Source organism: Hakea prostrata, chromosome 8 (assembly GCF_041222555.1).
Source record: "Hakea prostrata isolate BN-2017 chromosome 8, UWA_Hpros_2, whole genome shotgun sequence".
NCBI lineage: Eukaryota > Viridiplantae > Streptophyta > Magnoliopsida > Proteales > Proteaceae > Hakea > Hakea prostrata.
The window spans coordinates 47446666-47467165 of NC_142607.1; the positions used below are offsets into that span (position 1 = coordinate 47446666).

The window sequence follows — 20500 nt, forward strand, 5'->3', positions numbered from 1 at the left end:
TGGTCACTGTGTACCAGCCGGTCACTTAGGTTGAGCAACCGCCACTAGTGACCGCCCCAAAAACAATAAGTTTCAGATCCGAAACTTAGGCTCTTGATCATCCGTTTTCAATTTGGATTTCGAGTGATCATAGTCTGAATCTTGAATCCAACACTCCTATAGCCAAAAAGTGAAAGGAAACCTAACAATCATCATAATTGGATTATCTAGAAACCTTCCCTTGATCAATCAGCCCTTTTTACTAAAGCAAGGTTTCGTTTTCGGATCTGATCTAACCAAGATCATCAAAAGAATAGACAATGCAATGGAAGGATCAAGAACAACCAAAGATGAATACTAATCTACTTTAATCATAGCAAGTGGTGAAACATAAGTGAATAGGGAATCACTTACCTCCACCAGATCAACTATGGAAGTCAGTAGAACCTTTTGGGACTCCAACAACACTTCAGATCTACTTTCGGCACTTCTCTATAGCCGTTTAAACTCCAAAAACGGTAACCACGAATAAAATATTCGTAAATTAGGTGAGGGTTACTATTTATAGAAGTCAAGGGGCAAAATAGGGCAAAACCCCGCAACCAGAACCAGCCGGTCGCTTGGTTCAATCGACCGCCACTAGCAACCGCCCCCATGTATTTTGCCATACAAGGGTGCTTTTGCCAGGGGGTTGATTTCCAAGTACAACCTAGCCCTAAAGAAGAGATGGGAGATATCTTACCTTCATTCCGGACATCTCCAGACATCACTTGCCTTCCAGAAGTCCAACTACCAAGCAAGGCAGGCTCTTCAGTCAGAGAATCCAAATCCATGGGTTCAGGGTATGGATCATGGACTTCTATTCGAACACTCCACAAATTTACCCGACTAGACTTTCGGGTTCTCGGACCTGAAATACAGATCTCGGGTTAGAAATACGGGGGTTGTTACACACAGTGATATGCAAATTGTAGTAGTAGATATCCTAAGGGAATTAGCAAGAGATAGAGATACCCCTTACCAAAGACAATAGCTTGGAAACCATTCAGGAGATACAGATCACATGAAAAGCCTCTATAGGAAGCCTGAAGAAGATGATCGGTTTACTATTTATTTTCACATGCATCCACATATATAGCTTTGAGAGGAAGATATATAGGTTTTTTTGCCAATGAACTAACCCTTATCCATGTCTCTTTCATGCAAAACGCAAAACATTTTGATGATAAATTGATCAACAATCTATTACATATACGGTCATGCACAAGACCTAGTCATGAAAATGATTGTTCGCAAGCTATTTAAAATGGAGCATGGTGTGTTAAAACAAGTGGAGCTCTTCTGTTGAAATTCGAGCGAAGGGCATATATGACAGACATAAGTTACAAGTTATTCAGGTTTTTATCAAGGGAAATTCTGGAAAGAAGTAAGTAACTTTCACTTCAGACTTAATAAGTGATTGTGATATCTTGAAGCAGTCTACAACAATAGAAGGATTGGTGTTAAGTTCTACTTTATCTGATTTACTAAAAAAATGAGATATTCCTTTGAGATTGGAGACGTGTCAAAAACCGAACCATATGGTTAAAATCGATCCATATGAGTAAAGGATCTAGACTCAAAAGGAAGAGACAGAGCACGTCACATTATGTGATGATAATGAGCTGTATGAGACACCCCATGTCGGGGACGTGCACTATGCTGATTTTAGTAATAGTAGTTAGAAAAAGACATTAGTGGGCGAGTCCGGATCCTCACCCCATCGGGGGAGCACAGACTGCTCCCCGACGGCTTCCCAACCACACAAACACGTGGGGCCCACAGGTGAAAAACACTTTTTGAAAAAAATTAAAAAAATTTTTAATTTTTGGGTCCCACGTATTTGTGTGTTTGGGAAGCCGTCGGGGAGCAGTTGGTGAAGATCCGGATTCTCAGTGGGCCATGTAGTAATATGTGGCAAGATATACAAAGACATTAACACCTGTGTTATTCAAGCTAGTTTGTAAAATTCAAGCCAAGATGAAGACTATCGGATTTGGATGTGTTTTGTATTCTACTGACTTTTTAGATCGATTGTCTGTCCTCCATTAAACTGTTATCTCATAAATTTTATACGAGAATCTCTGCAGCTACTTTCCATCCAAGTCTATCTCTTCCTTTTCTCCGTTCTCATTCTTATATTTTATGCTTCGAACTCACCTAGTTGAGGACTTGAGATAAGGTAGAACTGTATTGTTGTGTTTCTTTCTATCGAATTCTAAAGAATTAACAAAAATAACTCAATTTTTGTGCTGAAAACGATGTTTATGATTTAGTCTGAGACAAGAAACTAAAGAAATGAATTATCCTCACTTTGAGGAATCCAATTCAATCACGCAACATGAGAAATGGGAAATGGCAATGGAGTGGAGGAGCATGGATGGAGTGGCGAGGGTGGGGATGAGCTACTTCAACTTGTCTGCTTCTTTTCTAGCAAATTAACAGATTTTTCCTTTCCCGGCCGGCTCTTTTTAGTGAATAGATTTTTGATCACTGATCATGAAGGTAGGTTTATTCTGTCTCCACCTGCAGCCATCGTTCTAGAAAAATCTAAATGGACAGCCACTACTACTACAAGAGATAATATATAAACACGTGCCAATAATATACAATGCCCATCATTGGTGTTGATAGTAATCGTGAGATGTGTCAAATCACTTATCATGTTACACTTCTTATCGAGTTTGCCTCGAAAGGGTAGAGGATATCATTATCTTGATGTTTCATATTACCATTGGCTCAAAAGAATCGATCTTATCATTTTTGAGCTCTTAAGAAACTAGTGTCGTTGTTTACCTTTCGATAAGATAATCAACCGTCATGTGGATCACGAAAGCATGGTTAGAAGATCCACATGGAAGCTTTACAAGTTTTTATTTTTTGTTTCTCAAAAATTCACTTGAGCTACCTATTCAAGGGCGGAGCTACCCGAGTGCCAAAGGGGGCATGGCTGGGCTGACATCCTCTGTAATTCCCTTCTTTACAATTTCCATATAGAAATTGTACCATGTGGATTTTTCTTAATTTCATGAAGAGAGAAAAGAGAGGAAAATTGAAGTAGATTTTAAGAAAAATCAAATTTAATTTTAATTAGGTTATGGTAGGATTATTTAATGCCATCTAAGAAAATTCTAGATGAGAATTGCAGGGAATTGTAGGGAATACAGAGGATGCGAAACTAGTACAGTCCCTCGCCCTAGATTTTTTGAAATTCGTCTCAAGAGATTTTTCTGACCTTATTTTCATGTGTAAAAATATTAGCTCTTAGCCTCTTTCTTTGCCCATATTTTTGAAAGAGTTTTTTACGTGTGGGTCCCAATAGTGGATCCGTTGGGTTATTTTAATATAATATATTACGTGTGGGTCCCAAGCAAACTAACATTATTAGTCACCATTAAGTATATTCAAGCTTCAAATGTAAAGAGACCAAAGTGCCTCTCAGATTGTTTAATACATGTGTTGTGTTAATATATAGTTTTAAAATGAGATAATTAAACATTAAGTGTTAATTTTATGGTTAAAAAAATAGATATATCCCAAAAAAAAAAAGAGAAAAAAAAAATATAATAACACAATGTATTAAATAACTTCAGAGGCATTTTAGTCCCTCTACGTTTGAAATTTGGATTTAAATAACTTGAGGGACATTTTAGTCTAATTAGGACCCACATGTAATATATTGCACTAAGGGGACCCACACTTAAAAATTCTTTTTGAAATTTCTCTTAAGGTCCCTCTAGTCCTCTTTCCATGTAATTTCATTATTTAGTCCCCCAATATTAAATCTTGACTCTGCCCGAATATCTATCACATTAAGTAAATTAGGATAAAACTATAACATTGTTCTTAAAAAAAGGAACCAAATATTATACATATTTGAATCTTCTATTTCTTGGTAATTAACTTGTATGTCTTACTATTACGAGAGTATTATTTCAATAATAATTCAGTTTTATGGTAAATCCATCAAGCAGTAAATTCATATATTGCTAAGATATACATCCACAAGTAAATGATATTCTTATTTCCCGCATGTTGTGTTGACAGGTCAACACATGTCTCGTCAAATCATACCTTGATAATAGGTAAGTGAAATGATCGAGTAAATGCACCATCAAAGGGTTGGATTACTTAGATGACCAACACCTCTAAGTGAAGAGGTCATAGGTTTGACTCTCTTTGGTAGTATATGTAACAGTCCCGCACTTTCGAAAAGTTTGAACTTTCTACACATCACTTTTGCTCCCCTTAATCTCTTATCGCTACATATTTAGAAATGGAGTCCACTTATCTTATAACTTCTTTGTTAATATTCATGGGTGAATCTCTTTTTAAATGTCTCATAGAGAGGTATATATATATATATATATATATATATATATATATAATAGTAACAACTGCACGTGCAAATGCACATGATTATACATGTAGAGAAAGAAGAGAAATGTCTTGAAAATCAACTTTTAGTTGTATTGTATCATCTTTACATTGGTACTTAGGTTTACATACAAAGAATCACATTTTTACTTCGCTCAATACTAATTTTAATTGAGACGCATCATTCTTAGTACCAAATTTGGAGCCTTAACCTAGTTGTTCCATTAAAACAAAATGATCAAAGCAATGAAAATTTAAGTAAGCATTCAGAATCTAGAAGATGAAAATACATAAGAAACAATGAACTAGTGAAGATTTATAGAGAAGAAGTGAATCTCTGTAGTGAAATTTACAAGAACTTCCTTGCTAATGCTTTGTTCTAGGCAAAGCTACTTCTCTGATGATATTCATCTTTGGTGACCCATTAGAAAAACCCTCATCATCAAATAGTCATTCACCTTGTTATTCTTGAATCTGAGAGCGTGGCATAGATGAGAGTGAGGCTCACGTGGTAGTGAATAGATGGGGAATGAAAGATATGTGTTTCTGAACACCCACTTGAATAAACCCATGATCATAAAATTTTCACAATATTTCAAATAATTAATAAAATGCTCTAAATTTACAACCGAAGATTAACCTACCAGAAAATTAAGCGAAGATGAGAGACTATGTTAAATTAATAATAATAAAACTATTCAAATTATAAACACGGACGGATCAAACAAAAAATAAATAAATTGATAGACCTCAAGAAAATGAGTCCTAAAATGCTAAATGATCAACTCCCAATGATATAGAATGGTCAAACAATGCGTTTACAATCAAAATGTATGACTAAAGGTTTCAAACACGAATTAAGTAAATAAATAACTGCAAATCTTACAAATTATCACATGAACAAATAAAGCCTAAACGACAACATTCACTTGTTTGAGATTAATAAAGATAGCTTTCAGTGAAGAACTCCGGGGATTTAAAACTCTAAAAAGAAAATGTGATTTATTCACTAATAAGTAGTCAAGTCATTCTTTAAAACATCCAATAATTTAATTGAAAAACCCCAAATTAAGTTGTTGGATGGAAAAAACGGTTTCGTTTTTTTACACCCCTCATAGATACTATAGTTCTTCAGATCGTTGTTCTCTGAACTTTTGATAATACACTCAGCGCTTCCTTTTTGGGTTCGTGGCACGTGTATAACATAACATTTTACCTTGATTGCACATGTTGAATGATGGACACCGATAAATTTCTATGTAACGGATGAACGGCAAGTAAAATATAAGTAACAATACATAAAAAATAATGAATCATTGAATACTGAAGAAAAAGAAGTGAACTTGTACACCGAAATCTTCAAGAATAACGCATCATTATTGTGCTCTAGGTAGAGCTGTTTCGCTAGCGAAACATTGGAGAAGCCCTCATCTTTGGTGATGTATGGGTACGGAAGGAAAGAGATTTTTTTTTAAGTAAAAACAAACAAAAGAAATGACATCTGAATAAAAATCATAACCCTCATCTCTGGTGATGTATGGGTAGGGAACGAAAGATATATTTTTTAAAATAAAAACAAACGAAAGAGATGATATCTTAATAAAATCATATCCCAAAAATAAATTCTCAATAAAAAAAATATCACATTTTATATTTTTTCCCTAAAATTGTATTGCCTTTCCAAAAAGTGTTCGATATTATAATATTTAATTTTCTAACTTTTTTTCTTTCTAATTTATGATTTATAAATCGAAATTCCATTTATTTCTTTAAAAAAACGAATTATCACACACACACATACAAAAAAAAAAAAAAAAAATTTGAAAAATAAAGTCTGAAATGATTTTCTTTATTTTTCTTTTCTAAGTTGTGATTTATAATTTCTTTGATATCCGCGGGAAGAATTTCCTTTTTTGATTCAATTTTTTTTTTTTTCAAAATGGGAAAGTTCATAATGGTTTTATTCAACTTCTTTTCCTAAGTTGTGATTTATAATTTCTATAAAATCTGTTTGTTTCCTTTTTGGATTGGATTACAAATTTATAAAATCAAAATAATTTATGATGTTTACAAAGAGGAAAGCTTAGACATACTTTCATTTTTGGCTTTCCTAATTCCTAATTTGTGATCTGTAGTTTATTCGAAATTCATTGAAATTTTTTCTCTTTTATGAAATTTTTTTCTTTTTTTATTCGAAAAAAACGTTTAAAATGGAAAAGCTCGTAATGATTTTATTCAAACTCATTTCCTAAATTGTGATTTATAATTTTTATAAAATCCATTGGTTTCCTTTACATATTGGATTTTACAAATTTATAAAATCAAAATATCATTTATGATGTTTACAAAGAGGAAAGCTTAGACAGCTGGACAGATTTTCTTTTTCTGCTTTCTTAATTTCTAACTTGTGATTTGTAGTTTATTCAAAATACATTGGAAAAAACTCTCTTTTCTATTTTGATTTTATACATTAAAAAAAAATACAATGGATACCAACAATTTGTGAGACAAAAGAAGAAAATGATAAAAAGACTAATACAAAAAATATGTCATTTAAATAAAATAAAGGATACAATAGTCAATAAAAAGATTTATCACAAAAGAGGATTACATACTTATATATATATTACAATTATAAAAGCCCAAACTAAAAAGACATGACTACATTTTTTTTTCAAAATATCATTACCTATTCAATTCATAAATACAACATTTATTAATATAATAATATAACAATTATCATTAGTTGAGCATGAACTTGAAGGACACAAGGTACAACTTTTCGCCGAAATTGGGCCATTTTGGTAAACACTGAACCAAAAATACCCTCGAAATGGGGGGTTGAAATTTTCCGATATTTGAGCAACATCTCTCTGAAATATCGGCGAGATTTCGCCAATTTCAGCCGGTTTCCCAGGTGGCGAACCGGCGATATGAAACGAAATTTCGTTTCTTGGAAGGACATGATTACAGTTCACTTTTCCAAAATACCCTTACTTATTCAATTCATTAGATTTTAAAATCATTTAAGAATAATGTCTAAAATTGTAATTATAACTTATAAACACAATATTCCTTAAGGGCCTGTTTGGTTACATGAATCCAAAGATTTCAAATATCTGGATTCATGAATCTGAGAATTATACCCATTTGGTTGTAAAAATCTCTAGATTCATGAAATCTAAAGATTCACATTTTCACACTAAAAACGTGAATCCGTAGATTTATGGGTAAGGGGTGAAATCCAAATATTTCAAAAAAGCTATACATTTGCACATTCACAAAAATCACATCAATCAAATAGTTTTTTAGGATGAATCCATAGATTTCATTCTACAACCAAACATTTAATTTTATAAATTATGACTCCATAGATTTGAAATCTCTAATAAAAATATTTGAAATCTCCAGACTTGTGTAACCAAACAGGCCCTAATGGAATCTTACAATAATTATTGTTGCATCTCAGGTCTGATCCTGGTCCCGACCTAGCTGGATTGGCTCCTGAGTGATCTCCCGAGAAGAAGATGGTGAAGCCTGCAAAAGAGATTAGACATGGGTTGGCTAAGATGCCAGGCAACTGCCTCCGATGGCTAAGTCAGTAGAGGATCAGATTAATGTCTCAAGCAAGTGCTGCTCAGAGATTAACCAAAAATGTTCGTGTCTTAAAGGGCGAGTCCTTGTTAAATAGTGTATAAGTTACCTTATTTAGAGCCGATAGGATCCCGAGTATGGGCTCAATTACAAGTACGCCAGGTTGTCTCTGAGATAGACTTGTTGATTATGTTGTCTGTTGTAAATACATTACGGGTATTATTAGTCATTTCTATTCTATTTAGGATATTGATGTTTTATTGATTTGTATGAGAGGCCATTTAGGTCCATTCAGTGTTTACTATATATTCACAAAATTGGAGCATAGGGTTTCATACGATTCATTCTTTCATGTTCTTCGTGTTCTCTTGAGCGTGGGTTTGGAGCTCTGCTGGTTCTAGTTATGGCGTGTCCTAGATTTCTGCTACTTCTTGGTTTGTTCTCGCATGGAGGTTTAGAAGCTTGTTTGCTTCTGATGTGTTGAAGACACTGCTGTTGTTGTTGGTCTTCTTGGTCTGCGCATGAAGAGAGGGTCTGCTTCACTCTGTTACATGTGTAGTTGTTCTTATACTATGTTTCTCTCTTGGCCATGTATAGAGTTCATGTGTTAGGTAGGATTAGGGTTGTAACCTTACTTGATATTTGATAGTGCAAGGCTTGGTGAGTTCCTTAACTCATCATTGGATGTAGGTCCTTGTGACCGAACCAAGTAAACTCTGTGTCTTGTTCTTTCTTTCTTTCTTTCTTTCTTCTCTTTATTCCACTGCATTTAGGTATAGTTTCTTAACATTGTCTTTACCTTCTTTGTGTGATTGAAGCATCGTATTCGTCTGATGTGATCGGGTCGAATCTTGATCTCATGACCGGGTATCTGGACGAGTGAATATTTCGAGTAAAGACTTGATCGGAACACTTGTGTGTGTAGATTGTAGAGCGCAGGCATGCCTCCTGTAACAATTATCATTATTTGTTCTTAAAATTAAATTATATTTTTTTTAAGAAATTCTTAAAATCAATTCAAGAACAAATAAAGTTTAGGGGCATGGGAACGCAAGTGAGTATATGGAATGCAAACTGGGTGCCGGGGTTGGATAACTTTAAAGTCACATCTCCTAGGCCTGAGGAGTGTGACATCGAGATGGTAGCAGATATCATTCATCCCCAAAGCCGCACATGGTTAGAAGAGAAGATAAAGAGGTATTTCTTACCACATGAGGCTGATGCAATTCTTAGCATACCATTAGCTCTATTTCCGGCTCAAGACACTCAAGTATGGGGGGCTAGCAATGATGGTAGATTCTCCGTCAAATCAGCCTATAGATTGATTGAAAAAATCCAAGAGAGAGAAGAAAATAGAACTCCATCTTCCTCAAGAGTTCACAATTGGGAAGAAATGAATTCAACAAACTGGATGGACATTTGGGATTGCAAAACCCTTCCCAAAGTGAAGAACTTCTTATGGAGAGCATGCAACGACAGTTTAGCCATCTCAAAAGAGCTAAACAAAAGAGGAATGAAAGTGGACCAACTTTGTGGGGCTTGTGGGATGGAAGAAGAAACCATTACTCATACTCTTCTCCATTGTGAATTTGCCAAAGCAATGTGGTTTGGTAGTCCTTTATCATGGAGAAGTTCTGAAAGAGAAATCTCTACATTAGCCGATTGGATGAAATCTTGGGCAGATTTACAAATACTAGAGAAGAAGGAGGGAGAAAGAGTGAAAAGCCTGATATCTTTCATCTTATGGTCCTTGTGGAAAGCAAGAAATTCCAGGGTAATGGGTGAGTCACTAAGATCACCAGTTGAAGTAATGCAAATGGCAACCCAAGCACACTCAGAATTTTGGTCATCAGTCAAGAAGGTAAATCAAAATGCCATGAATGAGAATAGAAATATTGGGGAGGAAAGAGTGGAATGGAAGCTCCCAAACCATCCTTTCGTTAAGGTGAATACTGATGCAACTTGGAAACCGAAGACAAAGAAAGGAGGTATGGGGATCATCATTAGAGATTGGGAAGGAAAGCCTCTAGTTGCTGTATCCATCCCCAAACCATTCTCATCAGTGATTGAAGGGGAGGCCGAAGCTATGCGAGCAGGGATGTTAGAAGCTTTGGCCAATGGATTCGAATTCGTGGAGATAGAATCCGACTCTCAACTACTAGTGAGTTACTTATCTGAGTCAGCCTTACCCCCTACTTTCATACTACCTGTAATTGAAGATATTAAGTTTATAGGTAGTAGATTCCTAGGCTTCAAGCCTATTTATGTTCCTAGAAGATCCAACAATGTTGCGGATCAGCTAGCACGGAAGGCCTACTCGGTTCAGGGCCCGAGTTATTGGCCATGTTCCTCTGAGTGGTTACTGAATTTATGCTCAGTCTCCATCCCCGCCCCTGTTTCTTAATGAAAGCTTGATTACCAAAAAAAAAAAAAGAGAGAGAGAGAGAGAGAGAGAGAGAGAGAGTTTTTTTTTGTTTTTTTATTTTTTTTTATTTTTATACAAAGAGGGAGAGAGTTTTTAAGGAGAGAAAAACAAAAAACCAAGGTAAGGTACACGTAAGAAATGATTAAAGTGAAGTACATGTATTTGCTTTCACCACACAAAAAGGTACCTGTATGCAGTATATGCTTGAATCCGGATCATCACCCCCGACACATAGGCTTGGTGCTTTACCTGTGACACATAGGCTATCATTTCCTAGTAAATTGGGAAAGAGAGAGCGAAAGAGGTCTTGCTGGTCCTATTCAAATAGTCTCATTTTGGTCCCCTACTATCAGGGACCGCAAAACATGAGCATTTTTGGTACCAGAGCTTTCTCAGCACTTTCTGATTGATCCTTTTCAAGAAGAAAATAAATACATCTCAACGAATTTGATTTGGTACCATTTCTATTTTTATTCTTCATGGGTAATTTTTATTTCAAAGCTGTTTGGTTTAACCTATTTATAATTGTTCAAGTCTAGATCAGCGACCCCGACCCGACGCTTTCCTGACCACAAAATCTCAGTGGGGCCCACGGTGAAAAACACTTTTTAGAAAAAATAAAAAATTTTTTATTAGTGGAACCCACTGATTTTTGTGGTCAGGAAACCATGGGGGGGGGGGAGATGATCCGGATTGACAAATAGAGGTTAACCATAAGGAGGTATAATAATATGTCCAAGCTACAAGGGATTTACTAGCAATTTGGTAAAATACAAGGAGTGTAACAGTAATTTCACTCATGCAAGATGCAACCCTCGATTTCATTTAACACAAAAGAAAATTCTCATTTTGCCCGACAGTGCTTTCATTTGCTTATGTACTAGTGCAAGTACTATACAACTAAATAATGATCTGTCATCTGTCAACACCAAATCATGTGTACTTTGTGACACTTACGTAAGCTTGATGTCACATAGGTCTAAACATATAGAGATGGATTATCAACCCGGTCGGACCGATATGCATTTCGGTCAAACTTGACCCATCATGGTTTGAAACCTTATCAATTGACCCGGCCAAGATTGGTCCAATTTTGGGTTTAACAAGTGTTCATTGAGGTAGACTTCAAACGGCCATTGATAACTTCAAAGAGATTATACCTCTTTCTAACTTCCATTATCTAATTATAGTTTTTTTTATTATTTTTTTTATGAGAATAAAAAAATATAAAAATAAAAAGGTATCTATCTACCATAAAAAAATAATATTAAAAAAAAGTATCATATAGAATTTCAACACGTGATGATATTCTAAAGTCAATAAATATTAAAATATGCACTAAAGTGAGGCAAGCAGTTAATACTGTTCTCTCTAGAAAGTGATTGATGAATCACAAAAAACAATCTCACCATTCAACATGCCTTCTCAATCTATTTATTTATTAGTGCCCCAAAAAAAATTATTTAAATATTTATTATTTATTAATTTTATATATATTTTTTCATATTTAAATAAGAATAACAAATAAAGTTCATGCACTTGGAGGTTATGATGGACAAAATGATTATATTTGAGTCCTCATGTTACGGGTCAAAGACGGTTCTTAATTCATATATTAATTAAATGAAAAGGATTTCTCACGCTGTCGATGTAGGGGAATCTTCCACGCCACAACATCAATGGTTTAGATGTCCAAATTCGACCACTAAAGGCCATAATACATATGTTAGTCGTCTTCAGTGTTGGATTATTAATTAATTGGATACCTTACTGATATGGACCTAATTCTTATATAATTTTCTATATATGTATTTAGAACTTTATACATTCCTTAGAGTGTCCTTTGATGTATACTGAAGAGTTCTTTAAATCGTGGTTTAAAGTATTTCACAATACAATACGATACTAGTTGTTGATGGTGAATCTTTCTCTGACGTTGAACCTCATAACGATCCCCCAAATGGGAGTTGGTTATTTCACGATTCTTGAAATTCTACCTAATCTTTGAGCAAATCCCAACATGACCTGAGAAGTCTACTGTCAGATTGACGGGATTTCCTTGTATATGTATGACATGTGTCACAACATCACATCAAATGGTTGAAATTAATCTATTTATAAGTCACATCAAAGAATTGTGAATAAATTCTTTAAAAAAATGATGTGACTTTTAACTGGAACTCAACTTTTTGATGTGATGTTGGGATACAAGTCACACATCTACAAGGAAATGGATGGTCCGTTTCCTTGTTAGAAATGGACTGGATATTGGTTGCAAAAGTCATAGTAAGTGTCGTGTGAATGTGGAAGATTGAGAGAGTGATTACATATCATGTGTCAACTCCAAGTTTACCAACTTATAACCATCAATCACGCGAGTCAGTTATGCCTTGTCAGTTTAATTCTCCACTGTTAGATCATTCCAACTATAATTAAAGTATTGGTATTGATTATATCAATAGGGTAATTTTATATTGAGTATTACATTGTACCGTGCAATGCCTTCTAGTGGAATCCAATATGTACTCAATAAAATAAAAAGAGAAACATATTATGTATCACTGGGATACGTATTGACTAGTGTTACAACAATAATATCCAAGCGTAAGTTCACACCGTCTAGTCGATTGATCATCATCAGTTCAATTGATTAAGAGGTCAAACCAAAGGCTAGCTCTTGACAAACCTAGTTATCTTTGGTCTGACCTCTTAATCAATTGAACTAACGATGATCAATCGACTAGACGGTGTGAACTTACGCTTGGGTATTATTGTTGTAACACTAGTCAATACGTTTCCCAATGATACATAATATGTTTCTCTTTTTATTTTAATGAGTACATATTGGATTCCACCGGAAGGCATTGCACGGTACAATGTAATACTCAATATAAAATTACCCTATTGATATTATCAATATCAATATCAATACTTTAAACCTTGATTTCAACACAAGTGGGCTAAGATTGCATTTTTATGTCCTCTTTAGACCCTATACATAGTAGCAAGAACCTTGTGCATTGTGCATTTTGCATTGGTTAGATCTTTTTTATACTTTATATGAAAGGGTGGAAGATGAGTTTCCCAAAGGGGTACAGATTAAGTGAATTTTAGCTTTATTAAAGTGCACTCGACGCTTACAAATGCATTTCAACTTTCGCTTAATTGGTTGGAGACTTTTTTTTTTTTGGTAAACAACACTTCATTTATTAAAGAAAGAAAAGTATAGACACACGAAGAAAAGAAAAATACAGACACACGAGCATGAAGACACAAGGTTCAAACCGAACCAAGTAGCGGAATACGACCAAACTGTCATATATGCAATAGATAGGGTCCTCCAGAGTAAGGGATGGGTCAAGCCCACCGGACAAGGTCAAGTCCAGTATACCCTTAGAAAGAAAACTGCAACAAATACAACACCAAATAAGCACAGACACCCACATAGGGGGACAAAATACACGCCTCAAAGGTGGACACACAACACGCCACCAGGGCGGACAAAACAGTCGTTTGGTTGTCGTAGTGGTAACATCAAGAATGCGGAGGAAGGTTGGACCTGCCGTAGAGGCATTCAAGCTTCCCGTAGACAAACCTGGATCCAAAGGTGGAGTTAATCTGCGGTGTGCCCCAACGATCGCTACAACCAAAGAAATTATTTGTTATTTAAAACTAAAGAAAGAAAAAGGAGGTGCTGCAACCAGAAAGAGAGCGGCCGGAAAAACAAACAGATCGAAGCCAAACAACAACAGATCTAGGTGTCCGAGCAAAAATACGGAGACCGGGGACCGGAGGGTGGAGACCGGAGAGGCGGGAGGTGGAGACTCTAGAGGCGGAAGAGAGGAAGGCGAAACACCAAATCTGCTTGTAGTATGGAAGAGATCTGAGAGACGAGGGAGAGAGGGGAAAGCTGAAAGGGGGAGGAGATGAAAACAGTAGAGAGGGAGAGATGGGAAAGATGGAAGCGGGTGGGAGATGGGAGAGGCGAAACGGAAGCAGGGCGGAGATGCAGAGCTGAGAGGTAGCGGAGGCGGAGAAGCAAGGCGGAGGAGAAGAGGGCGGAGAAGTAGAGCGGAGAAGCAGAGTTGAGAGGCAAAGGAGGCGGAGAAGCAGGGAGGAGCGCAGGTGTGGAAATCAGGGCGGCAAAGAACAGGGGAGGCGGAGAGACTACCAGGCGAGCCTCTCCGCCTCTCAAACGACACGAACGTTGTGGGCGACGATCAAGGTTGCAGAGCTTCTCTCTCCTCGTTTCACACGAATAAAAAAATTGGTTGGAGACTTACATCCTTACTATGTAGGGATGCAAGTTTAGCCCTCATGGCCCACATCTGTCTTGTCTTGGCCTGAGCCGAAAACGGTTTGGACTTAAAACTTTGGTCCTAAAGATGAATATGGGCGACTTAGGGTGGTCATGATTAGGGTCATGCTTAGGACTGCACTAGGGTGTTTTGGGTCAGAGACAAGTCTTTATGAAACCCAACCCAACCTAAGATCAACTTTGTCAAGTCTTAAAGATAGGACCTCTACCCTAAATGTGGGGAGCAACTATCCCCCCTCTATCTCATAAGTAGACAATTCAACTCATTAAACGACTACCGCACTCCACATTATATGTGATAAACCCACCTTATTGATGCTTTTATTGGCTCTCCATCAACATACAAACATTTCACATATTATCTTTTGAAAAATGGGTGTAGAATACATTGATTACACAACATCGAAGTCATGTCTTGTAGTTGAGTTATATGTAAAAGCTACTCCTTGCACGATAGTCATGGTGCACGTAAGCTGGCCCCGGCGAATCTTAGTTTTATAAAAAAAAAAAAACACAAAAATACATTAGGTGCATGCATGACACTTCTTGCTTTAAAGCAAGCTTAAGTGCTTGATTGGTTGCAAATTACTAGAATTTTCGATATGCAAATCCCTCAATGATAGAATCAAAGATTTACAATTAACTAAGGGAAATTTTTTTTTCTTCTCCCAATGTGATTTACACTCTAATATAAGGTTTTGTGTATGAAATGGATGTCTCTATCAAGTTCAGCGTGGTGATTTTAGGGACTCCACTTGTGCTTTTCCTTGTGGACCCCTCATCCTGATGTATAATCTGTATTCATTGAATGTCATTGGAGTGTATAGAGCCGGGCATTCTGGTGTCACAAGCTCCTTCAATGGTCCTATTGGTATATCACTCCTTGGGTTGTAGAAGAAAGCTAGTGATACTCTTTCTTTAGCTTGATTTACTACCACCCTATGCTCCACACTCTTGTAATTGGCATTACTCAACACCTAACAAATTTGTCAAAAACAAAATAATGTTAATTTATAATCAAATAAAGAAAGAAAAAAAAAAAAAAAAAGCGCCATCTCTTCGTGTATGACATATAGCTCTGCGTCCAAACATCGTATGCAACTTCATAATGATTTAGACAGTGTGGCCATAATCTTGACAAGCATGATTATTTCTTATGTAATGGATAATGAATTAGACTTTTTTTCTTTCGAGGGTAGAAGATAATTCTACCCTGATGCCTTTTCATCACTCATTCAGGAAGAAGACCCGACCCACCTTTCAAATTTGATAAGGTAGACCCTATAATGGGTCAGGGTAGAATTATCCTAGAAGAATCGTGAATAATGAGGATTTATTTTCTTATTATTCATTAAACACATGTTCTTTCTAGATACCATCAAGAAATTAATTCATGGTAACCATCAAATGTGAAACCAGGACTTCTTTGAGTTTTATCTACTATTCCAGATTCTAGATTGTAGATGATGTCTATCTACTCTTGCTTTATTTAGACAAAAAAAAACAACCTCAAAATTAGAAAAAAATAAGAATAATATTGAGATATAGATAAAGACTCAAAGCAAAAATTAAATGTTTTAAATTCTTGGCCTTATTTAAAGAAAAATTTGTTTTGGATTCCCATGTCACGTCCCTTCAGAGTAGGACCATTGCTCATCTTTGGTGCAGTAGGACTTTTCTTCATAAAATAGAAAAAAAAATAGAAAAGTGGTAACTTGCAGAGCTTTGTTAATTTCTTCACTTCAGACAAATGAAAGGAGACTTAAATGGAAAAAGCTTGGGTAAACTAGCTTATTTTAGAGGTAGGGTCTGAGGGTCATTAGTTTATATGAGAAACTGAGAGATGAGCTCTCTCTCTCTCTCTCTCTCCTTTTGTTTTCTTCTCTCACTTAATGTGTTTAATGTTTAAGCTAGCTTTAGTTTATGGTTTTTAGTTTTGCTGGGTACCAAACACAAAATGAATATTTGTGGTTTCTAGTTGCTAGTGTTGCATGCAAAACCTCTTATGTCTAATGCTTCATGAACTCAAGTTTTCTTATGGTTTATGTAGAGGTTAGAGGGTTTAAGGACTCTTAAGAGATGTCTTTCTTTTTACCACATAGTTGAATTATCGGTTGCAAAACCATGGTTTAAATCCTAGCCAACCAGTTTTTGTGATTTGGATAATTTAGAGTGAGAACTTTGCAATGAAGAGAGAGAGAGAGAGAGAGAGAAGATACCTGAATCTGATCACCTATGTTGACGATGAAAGCACCAGGAGCCAATTTGACAGTGACCCAAGAATCGCCGCGGCGGACTTGAAGTCCGGCGACTTGATCATCAGGGAGAAGAATGGTCATGCCACCAGGATCAGAATGGGGAGAAAGCCCAAGTGTGAGGTCTGGTTGTGGACATCTTGGATAGAAGTTGACCCTCATGCAGGAACCAAAATCTTCCCCACCAAAAGCCCTCTGCAATTCATCTTCTCCCAATCCCAAGTTAATGGAGAACACCTTCATCAAAGTTCCACATAGCTTCACCAATTGTCCACAATACTCCTCAACTGTGTCTCTGTTTTCAATTCAAAAATCACCATTAGTTGTAGTTGCAGAAGGAGGAACATGGACAAACAGTTAAAAAGTCAAGAATGGGCAGGCCAGGCCAGTAGTTATTGTTGATTAATTTTGATATACCTGATGGGTTGTGGTAGAGCAGGCCACTTGTTAATGTCTTTGAGGGAGTTGGGCAAGTAGTGAAGGAAGAAATAGTCACTCCAATCAAGAATGGCTCCTTTCTCAACACCCAATCTGCTTCCATAGCCTTCATATGTTTTTGGTGAATTGGCATAAACTTGTTTTTCCTCTAATGGAAGATGAAAGAATTGTCTCCAATCTTGCAGTGCTCGACGCATAAGCTCAACACTGACTCCATGGTTCACTACCTGGAAGAATCCCCAGTCTCTGCAAGCTTCAGAAATCTTATTCAACAAGATGGTCGAGTTTACATCGATGTTGTCACCAACCAGTAAGTCTCCAAGATCGATTATAGGTATATTCACTTCCTCCTGTTCACCTTTATTGTCGAATTCAGGGACTGATGGCCCAGGTCTCTGTGACGGTGGCTTGATATACCTCTCAGGGATTACAGAATCGCAGCTTTCTGCTAAGGATTGGACTCTCACAATTGGTTCAGGCCACTCTTGGTGTAAGCAACTCATATCTTGTAAGTCTGATTCAAAAACTGGAAGATGAGAAGATACAAGAACATAAATATCCCTTCCTTGGTTTGAATTTATAGACAAGCTAGAAGCAGAGACAGAGAGCAGAGAAAGCAAAACAGGGTTGCAAGTGGTTTTGTGTGGTTAAGGCAAAGGTAGTGGTTGTGTGGAGATTCACTTAATAGATGTAGAAATCAGAAAGAGAACGTGTTACTTGTGGGGTTTTGTTGGTCGTTATCTGGGAAACTGACAGGCCGACATGGAAGGCATTTTATAACACTTTTGCTGTCTTGGTTACAACTTTGGGAAATTGCTTGAGTGCTCTGCAATTAATGTGCAGCACCTGTAGCAAACGGTCGAGGTTGAGGTTGAGGTCGAGGTCGAGATCGAGATCTCGATTGTTCGCAGCACTGAAGTCGAACTTTGCAAATTTCAGGCATGATTTGCATTACTCTCTCTCTCTCTCTCTACAACACTGTGTTGTCGACGATCAATCTCAAAATCTTGACCAAAATTTGGTCTCGAACTTTCGTCTCCCTTTTAACCATTTGTGAGACAGACGGTCAAGATTAAATGTTGATAGCAGATGCTCTAGCATTCAAGCCTGCCCCCACAATCACTAAGGACGCAACACAGGCATTTCAACAAATAGTTGGCACTCAGCTTATATTTCGGCGCCGTAGTGAAATTGATTTGTTCTCTCCTCCACCCACAGAAGAAAAGTACAATTCATCTTACACCCATAAAAAAAATTAATTTTTTAAAATCATGTTTCATTTAATTATTTGCAAGTCGAAGGTGTGGGGCTGACTGGGGAAGCATAACTTGTTTTGTGTCACATGTCTAAAAACCACTAAAGAAAATTATCATTCTATCTTTCTATATATATATGGAAGCCTATGAAACAGTCTTATAGTTCTAGAAATCGGATCGGATCAATATCAGTGGAAATCCGAATCTCATTGTATCTGATGAATCTTGCAACTTCTCCTTTGAATTGGTCATCGAGAGTCTTCGATTATCGGTAATCGCGTAATTTCTACATTACTATGAGGACCAATGATAAGAATTAGTTTGAATGAGATTTTCTTTTTTACGATCCTTTCATTTTTCCAATGTCAATGAAGTGTTAATGGAATAATTAAGAATCTCGCTTCTCAACGAAGATATCGTAGATTCAACTCTAAAAAAAAGCGTGTGATCGTTTTTTATTTCATTTTTTATCACCAAGTTGAGTTAAATCTTATACCAATCGGGTTTGACCTTGCAATCAGAAACTCAAGTCAATTTCATAATAAATTACTGAAGAAAAAAGAGAAAATGAATCAATTACCCACATGGGTAGGTGTGGGGACCAATCTCAACCTTTGATAGAGTCATATGAGAATCTACGCCTAACACGTGGGTGACATATATGAACATTCCTCGCAAAATCGACTCGACAAATAAAAGTACATTAAAGAGAATAAAAATTAAATGAGAATCATATTAGATCCTATGCTAGAGATTTTCTATTACATAAAATAGATTCTTAGTGCGCTTCAAGCATAGAGGTGATCACGATTGTCCATAATCTAATGATTTCCATAACCTATTAAAAGGAATCTTACCTATATTTAATTTTTAAATTACTAAAATATACAATATTATGTTGTTTTGTAATTTTCTTTATTGTAGTGCACCTTTTAACGAATCTTTATCTACTAGTTCTACCAATAATTTTTTAGTCTTTCTCAAGGACCACTATATAAATAAATATATTTAACACTTAATTAAGAAAATCAATCCATACACGTGTCGCTTAGGTGGTGGATTGGGACCTTTGAATTAACTATTATAATCAACTATACTAATTACTTATAAATGCAGCAAAATAGACTTAATTACTTGTAACTCCAGCATTTACAACTTCTCACCTACTGTGTCTTCTAATTATATTTCCCATGTGCTGAAAAATGCTGGATGGGCCTGTTTGGTTACTTGACTCAGAAGATTTCAAAATCTAAAATTAACTGTTTGGTTAGCCTGAATCTTTGGAATGAAATTTGTAGATTCATCCTGAAAAAACACATACGAAATCATGTTTCAAATGTTTAGCACTTCTATAGTAGGGTGAAATTTCTGGATTTTACCTCATACCCATAAATCTATAAAAGGTGAATACTTAGATTTTCATGAACCTAGAGATTCATACAACCAAACGGGTATAAATCTCCTGTTTGTGAATCAGAGATTTCAAATCTCTAGATTCACGTAACCAAACAGACCCTTTAAAAAAGCTCTCTTTTTTCTTTAATATAATAAGTTGAAATTATTTAAAAATATTAAATCATGTTTAAACGGCTAAAAATTACACGTAAATTGCGTAGAACTTGTGAGTTTGTATATTTTTCCTTAACCAAACATAGTACAAAGTTACACGAATTAGAAGTCTACTCACAAAAACAAAAATAGTTACGCTAGCATGCCAACCAAACTTACTTAATGTAATTTAGTCTCGAGAATAGTAACATTCGAAGAATATATGCTCGAATGATTCATTCCCATTTTGATAATATAAACTCCTTTTTAG

General features: G+C 36.0%; 1 protein-coding gene across 1 annotated transcript; it reads right to left on the minus strand.

The window, feature by feature from the left end:
* Positions 1-14755: 14755 nt before the first annotated feature.
* On the minus strand, positions 14756-18240 carry LOC149008269 (jasmonate-induced oxygenase 1-like). The gene is made up of 3 exons (XM_089166902.1): positions 17405-18240; positions 16952-17282; positions 14756-15709 (listed from the first exon to the last, which is right to left on the minus strand). The coding sequence occupies exons 1-3, from the start codon at positions 17926-17928 to the stop codon at positions 15461-15463; spliced, it is 1104 nt and encodes a 367-aa protein (XP_089023028.1). The 5' UTR covers positions 17929-18240; the 3' UTR covers positions 14756-15460.
* Positions 18241-20500: the final 2260 nt, after the last annotated feature.

Bases quoted from the DNA above. Each gene is read 5' to 3' on its own strand.
- LOC149008269 (XM_089166902.1), bottom strand. From the start codon at position 17,928: ATGAGTTGCTTACACCAAGAGTGGCCTGAACCAATTGTGAGAGTCCAA. The intron at 17,283-17,404 runs GTATATCAAAAT...AATTGAAAACAG, and splicing joins GCTCTACCACAACCCATCAG to AGACACAGTTGAGGAGTATT. The intron at 15,710-16,951 runs GTATCTTCTCTC...CAAATTTGTTAG, and splicing joins ACATAGGTGATCAGATTCAG to GTGTTGAGTAATGCCAATTA.